At 38.9% G+C, this 7393-nt stretch overlaps 2 protein-coding genes across 2 annotated transcripts; one reads left to right on the top strand and one right to left on the bottom strand.

Annotated features, from left to right (window-relative positions):
* Window positions 1-703: 703 nt before the first annotated feature.
* LOC107273023 (protein ST7 homolog) lies at window positions 704-2755 on the bottom strand. The gene has a single exon (XM_015750810.2). The coding sequence runs from the start codon at window positions 2400-2402 to the stop codon at window positions 852-854; it is 1551 nt and encodes a 516-aa protein (XP_015606296.1). The 5' UTR covers window positions 2403-2755; the 3' UTR covers window positions 704-851.
* Window positions 2756-4278: 1523 nt separating this feature from the next.
* LOC107273021 lies at window positions 4279-7300 on the top strand. The gene is made up of 3 exons (XM_025090336.1): window positions 4279-4367; window positions 4485-4585; window positions 4664-7300. The coding sequence occupies exon 3, from the start codon at window positions 4732-4734 to the stop codon at window positions 6430-6432; it is 1701 nt and encodes a 566-aa protein (XP_024946104.1). The 5' UTR covers window positions 4279-4367; window positions 4485-4585; window positions 4664-4731; the 3' UTR covers window positions 6433-7300.
* The last annotated feature ends 93 nt before the right edge of the window (window positions 7301-7393 follow it).

Genomic DNA, 7393 nt, shown 5'->3' with positions numbered 1-7393 from the left:
CGATCTTTGGTGTTTTACTTGAGTTTATTTTCCTTCTATTTCAGGTATTTTTTGTCTATGTCAAATTTTTGCGCTAGAATCACTTGTAATATTAATGTTAATACGAGGCACGATTGAGATACATTACGAATATTTATTCCGATTATCCAAACTCATTTCTCAACTACTTACGACCGTAATTATCAATATCTGTTATTTATTAAACAAATGTTAAATTGCAAAGGGACGATTGAATCTATCGTGTATATATCAAAGAAAAATATATTGAATTAATGAATATCGTGGGATGGACATGGCACTTCCTGATAGATAGAACAAAAATTTAAAACATTCTATGGAAGCTGATAGAACTTTAACGAGAAAAACCAACCCCCACTTTACCCGTTGATAAGGAATTAAGCAAATAAAGTTTCTTGTGTTGTCAGTTCGTTATTGTATTTTATAAAGCATTCAAATATGTCATCAATAAATAATATCAAAACCGAAAATAATAAAGTTATTTAAATATTAATTAAATTTAAAAAATAGGTATAACTTCGGTTAACGAAAAATACTCAGTATCAATGAATGATCGAATGCATTTTTCATTGCACTGTAGTATTCTATACTTTTATTTGTACATTCACTTTTATAATAATATATTTAATTGACTTAAAATATTAAGTAAATAATTAAGATTATAAATACATGGGTACATCAGTCCTCAATGGGGTAGGAAAGTACTATTTATGCCTGTCTTATAGATACATTATAAATACCGTAAGTAGAAAAGAAGAGAGAACAAAAGAGAAGCGTTTAAATATACATATCACAATGAGTCTTGGTTGTTAATACATTTATAGAAATGCTTTTTATATTCTAGAGAGTTGCTGCAGTAAATTTGACGGTAATACTGCCTCCAACTTGTCTAGGACGTAATAAAATGGTAAAGAGAGCCAAGCGAGCATGGCTCGTGCAACAACGCCCATGGTATCAGGATACTGGTGAGTTAAAAGGGCCAATAAAGCCGTAAAGGAGCAGAGGCCTGCTGTGAATAAAATGAAAAATGGCAGTTCCTTCTTAGGATAAACGCTCACGTCGTGAAACGAAGGTAACAGCTCTCGATCTGCACATTCTGTGCAGGTTGGATAGGGATAAAATAAATGTCCTCTTTCTAATGGATATGGTAACATTCTGAAAGTACCTTCCCAGGTGCAGTGTAACAAATTGAGAGCACCTTCCATTTGTTTCCAGTGTGATAAATGAAAGAAGGCATAGGCAATGGCTTCGGAGTCACCTCTTTTTAAAACATGCTCCGGAGGCAAGATCAATGGCTTCATTTCTAGTAAATATTTTGGTACGTGAGGATTAAATTCTACAGCTCTGTGAATTGCCTCTACAGCTGTCATCTCTGCTGTGGTTAATCCTCTTTTGCTTGCAATGTCTGGCGAAAATTTGTCAGCAACTAATCTCGTCTTTAGTAATGCTGCTGTGTAGCAGATTGTCGCTGATTTTGGTAAACTGATGTCGTCGTACTTTGCAAGTACCGCCTGCACGTCGGCGTATGCTTGCATTTCTAGTAACGCTTCTATCAAATTTTCATGTATGTTTAAAACGTTCATAATGGGTGGTACTTCCTTTGTTAGATCTCTAAACATTTTTACAGCTTCTTTTAATTTGCCTAACTTCCTTGCACACATTGCTAATCTTCTTTTAATGTAAATAAGTACATTTGTGTCTCTCCTGTGTATCGCCTCTGCCACAGATCCTTGGTGCTGAGTATTTTGAGATTTTCTGTAATTGTTTTCTGCTACTTTTAGAGCCTGTTTCAATATCTTCTCTGCTTCTTGGATGGTTGTTGCTTCTTCCTCGGCTAGGAGGATATAAGCAGGTGCGCAATCTGGATTTCGTTCCAGTGCACTGTGTGCAGCTTTTATTCGTACTACTGGATTTCTCTCTCTCCATGCCGTTTGCATTATTTCATACTCTGCCTTACCTGTATCACCTTCGCATGTAAAAAACGTTTGATGATCCTGAGCTGACAGATTCATATCATAATAAGTCAGAGGTTCCTTGTTCGTAGCCCAGTAAAATCGCTGATATTCTGCTCCTCGAAATAGGTTTATAGGATTGCGCCATACTTTGCATTCAGGGACGTTTTGCTGATTAGAAGAGTTTGAACCATTTAAATTTGAATTATTCCCATCTCCTCCCCCATCACCTCCTCCAATCCACGGTGATATGTGATTGAGAGATACTTGCTCGATGAAGGATGTACCATACTTCCTGAAGTACCACCACTCAAATATCAATATTAATCCAGAGATCAAGGACGAGGTTCCCGTTAGAGCAACATAAAATTTCGGTGTCAAAGTGCTTAGGAACATTGTAGAGTCCCACATACTTGTAAATAAGAGGGCCATTTAAGAAACAGTTGCTATGCTGAGGTTACTGTACCAATTGAACCTCAAAACGTCAGATACAAATATACACGAGTTATCACAGAACTAAGTATAATATTTATTGCTTATCGTCTTGTCTTTCCTTTATAAACTTTTTATTCTCTCTTGTTACTCATTCCAAAATTTCGTGCTTTTTGCCAGATTGTTTTCATTCATACTGAATGATGCTACATTCGCTACATCTGGCGGGTAAAAAAAGAACTCAATATTTTGGATGCTTATACCATGATACCTTACAGCCAGATCCACGAATAGCAGGCGTAGTATATCTATATATACTCGACTCATCAAAAATGTGGGTATGGTTCGGCGGTCCTCAGCGCAGGTGGCGTGTCGACGCCCAAATAAAATTGGTTTTTAAGAAAATGGGTCAACTGGGATACGATTTTAGAGTCGATTCTAATATCATTCTATCCTCTTCATAATAACGATAATAAAAAAAAACGCAATCTTCCCGAATTACCCTAAGATTTCTGAACGTACCCCTGTTAATGTCCTTACTCATCTCTGGATCCATTCTTGAGACATTGTTAGGAACAGTTACGAATGTGCATTTACGGCACAGGCAGCATATGCACTCTGTCAGAATTCTATCAACCAAATCTAGATATTATTTCCCTTTTCTATTTTAATCTTTTTTTGAATTTAATAAGAAAAATACATTCGATTGTTTCAACATTAGAGAACTGCACGACTTACGTATTTCTCCCTTCCTTGTCAATCAAGGCCATGTCGAAGCTTTCAGAGAATAATGCGTTTTGAAACACGTCCGCCGCCAGTGGCGTAAATTTAAACTATTGCCTATATTGCAATACCGCAACCTTTGCATAATTTAATAGAGACAAAATTGGAACTTATGCCCATAGATGAGTCCATTGCTTCATATCCTGTCTTTTCGGATCTGTTCGGATACTTCGCGTTTCTTGAAATATAAATCCACTATAGGAACCAAATCCTTCAAATGTTAAAAAAAAATCGTGCCACTCCATTTTAATACTGGTATCATTCATAACATACAGTGGTACACGTAACGGTTCTTCCTTTCTTCCAGCGTTTCGTCAAAAATTAATACCTTTCTCTTTCCTTGCTTCTTTTGCTGGCTTTATTCTAAATTTGACTCTGAACATATTTTGCTCATGAGCATAGGTTCATGAACTCATTATGATCCACTGTCATTGGAACACTTGGATTACCCACAACCAATGCGCCTCAACGTAAGGCAACTAACTATAAATGTAAGTTAAAATATCATTCCGTTTCAGGAATATTAATCTAATAAACAATTCAATTAATTTTCGTATTTCCACAATTATACTCTATTGTGAAACTTATAACAACTTATAGATAAACATTCAAGTACCCGTATAGGAATTCAGTCAAAATTACTAGGCACATCCACTTCAGTACATGAATGAGCTGCGGGGATAAGATGGTCCGGTATGAAGTAACGTTACTTCAACGGATGATACGGTACTTTTATAATTTTTTAATTACGATAAATGGTCTATTAATATGTTTTTAATGGCATTGTAGAAATATTCATATCAAAGCTCAGACTTTCCATTAGAAGTTATTTCAATGAAAAAAAATATTACGTACCATATCACCTATTCATGATCAGTAGTTTGATGAAATTAAATAAAAACCTGCACGTATCGGATTTGAAAAATAATGACAGTCTACAATCAAGAACCGGTTAGCTCAATAAGATCCAGTACCGGTTAAAAAGAAGAAAATCAACTAGTTCCTTCTTTCATTCCGCGGTGGTGTCTAAGGCGAATGATTAGATAAGCTTCGGTTCATAGTGCGTCTGAGATACAGACCTCATAAGAGACCGAGATTCCCGAGAACCGGTCTCAGTTTACGTCGCGTGTGCATTACCAGCAAATGTGCGTACCTCACCCTGGGTGAAGGCAACGTCCCTATGTGAGTGTTATGACTGTGTTACAACATATTAATTAATAATTATACCTGTAAAGTGCGAGTAATAGTTCATATGAACGCGGCTAAAGCTGAAGGATTCTATTTCAAATAAATTGGAAGAACTTGGTCCAGAGATCATCCCAAGCCTCAACTTGATCTTCCATCTCCAAGAACGTACTTCAAAGAGCCGCTATGTCTTCCTGAACAAAATTCTGCACGAGGTATGAACAGTGGGACGATAACTTCAAAGGCTGCTCGACGTCCATCTTCATTGAGGATCTTTTGGTTGTAACTGATAGAGAAAGAAGAATAGACAAAGGATCCGTGAAGTTGAGAAAGTCCCAAGTGAGGTTCTCCGGTGAGGAAAATGCCAGCCTGTGGCAGTGAGAGCTTCTCTAGGATGTGGCCTTCGAGCCCTCCAACATCAAGGAGCAACAGTGCTTCACCACTCTTACCAGACTCACCCCTGTCTGTTTCACCACCTTACATGTCACCGACGTCAACCCTGAAAAGATCCACTTCGAACGTCTCGAATATCTCAAATGCCTCAAACGTCTCTTACTCGTCCAACAATTCAACAGCTCCTACCGTGATATTTTCACCAAGACGAAAGCAGCACCATCAGAAAGCCTTGCAACAGCATATGCTAAGTCATGGACAGCGACAACGTAATCAAGGCACATTGCTAATAAGGATTATCACCTGGTACATGGGACTTATAGCTGGAGCGTTTCGTGGCATTTATAATACTATGATTTGTATCATATGGGCACCAGCATTATGGGCCTCAGCCTGGCTCTGTGCCTTCTGGGTGATCCTGCAGCTTCCTTTAACTGCTCTGAAGTGGCTCATCACTGTTCTCCATACACCAGCTTCGGAACGTGCCAGGAACAAGAGGTGTGTCCTCATCAGCGGAGGTAGTACCGTCCAGGCCGTTCATTTGGCAAGAAATTTTTATAAGGCAGGCGCTAGGGTCGTTGTTTGCGAGATAGAAGGTCTTTTTGGACTCGCACGATTCTCCACAGCCTGCTCCAAGTTCTATACTGTTCCTCGACCTGGTCCTAACAGGGCAGCGGAGTACGTGAAAGCTCTGAAAGATATAGTTCAAAAAGAAAGAGCTGTCTATTACATACCCGTCAGTGCTACCAATACAGCCTATTACGATGCTCTAGCTAAACCCCATTTAGAAATAATAGGGTGCGAGTGCTTCGTTCCTGGAACTAGTGAAGTAACGACCCTGGACGATCCTTTAGAGTTATTAAGAAGATGTCGAGCAGTGGGACTTCACACACCATCCCACTTCGTTCTGAGATCCGTGGAAGACGTGTCCAGGCTCTACGAGAGAGGAACCGTTAGAACCGGTAGGCATATGATGCTGGCAGCTGGACCAGCTGGGATGAGAGATCATACAAAAGTTCTCCTACCACCTACAGTAAGAGAGTTCAGAAATCAACATGAGATCAGCGACAGATATCCTTGGGTAGTAATTCGTGATCCTGGCGGTAGCCATTTCCTCACCTGCACCACGGTCAAGGATAGCCGTGTAGTAGCCAACGTGACCTGCCGCGTGGACGAGAGTCGAGGACTCATCCCTGAAGATCGTCCAGACGTCAATCAATGGCTTGAGAGGTTTTTCACTAGATCCTTCGGCGCCAGGATCAATGGCCACCTCAGCTTCAGACTAGTCTTGTCCGAAGATGGTGGCGAGCTGGTCTCCATAGGGTGCAGAGTAGGGGTAGCTCTACCTTACATTTGTCACACCAGCGTTCATCCCCGTCTAGTTTGGCGACCTTGTCGACATTTCTCAAGGCAAAATTCAGGAGCTTTGGTCGCTGATGATAGGTACTTCTTACACGATGCCGTCGCCACCGCCTTGAAGAGGCCATCAGTCGACACTGCTGTTCATCTTCTGGGTACCGTTCTTGACAAACGGGAAGCCTTATTTGTCTACTGGGATCCTCTACCCTATTGCGCCTATTATCATCTTCAGCTACCCTTCAGACACATAGCTGGCATTATAAGGGCCCAGCCAGCTCAACATAGGCCACCCCTAGCACCAATGCAGTAAAGAAGTGTACTATATTTATTCAAGTTTTGATAACGATAACAGACATTGACAATAAGGTGAAGTGCCATGAGATAATAACAGCGTTTAACGCCGATGGAACTCTACCCGACGATTGTTTTTTCCCAAAATATCCACATAACGTTAATTCATCCTGATCTACCAAATTACACAAGCAATGGTGATACCCTTGACAATAAATGTTCCTGTCTTCGGCGTAGACTAGCTTAGACGCATCGCATTCTATAGTTTAATAATATTGACTATAACATATGTAAATAGATACACGATTACATTATCTTGTTTCAAAAAAATACTTTAACCATAGGTGCATGAGAGAGAGTTTAAATATTTTACTTTTCATCACGGTAATTCTCGTGTAATATTTATGCATCGAGTTATCCTCCATCATAAGTCATTCCAACATTCCTTTATACTTAATCTACATCCGTAGTAAGGCCGCATTTCCAAGTATATTAGCACGAGACAAAGAAACACAAAAATTAATTATTTAACCGATCTCCAAAGTTCAATTTTAAAAAAACGCGCGCCTTTTGCCTACAAATTTCTCTGCACGAAATTTCATAGTTTCTAACGTCTTTAATTACGTCTTGTGAAATGAATGTATAACTAATGAATAGATCTGTACAAACTATTTATAATCGAATGTTAATGCGGACATTATGTGCCATAAATTAATTCCTAAGACTCTATCATAATCTTATTTATAATAGACTCGTGCAGCATATTTATAGTATTTTATATTAATAAGCAGCATTCAATGTACGATGTATTGTGATGGCTCCAAAGGATCTAATTCATTATAAAAAAAAAACCTCCAATTAATTAATTAATAAATCAAACATTCTTACATCATCGATACTTATTCCGAACGAATTACCAGACCAAACACCACATTGCGATACCAAATGTTACATTGCATAAGGCAATGACGTCATTAAAC

The sequence above is a fragment of the Cephus cinctus genome, unplaced genomic scaffold, assembly GCF_000341935.2.
Source record: "Cephus cinctus unplaced genomic scaffold, Ccin1 Ccin1_scaffold1343, whole genome shotgun sequence".
NCBI lineage: Eukaryota > Metazoa > Arthropoda > Insecta > Hymenoptera > Cephidae > Cephus > Cephus cinctus.
The sequence above is the reverse complement of the archived record's forward strand: the minus strand, read 5'-3'. Positions and strand labels throughout refer to the sequence as shown.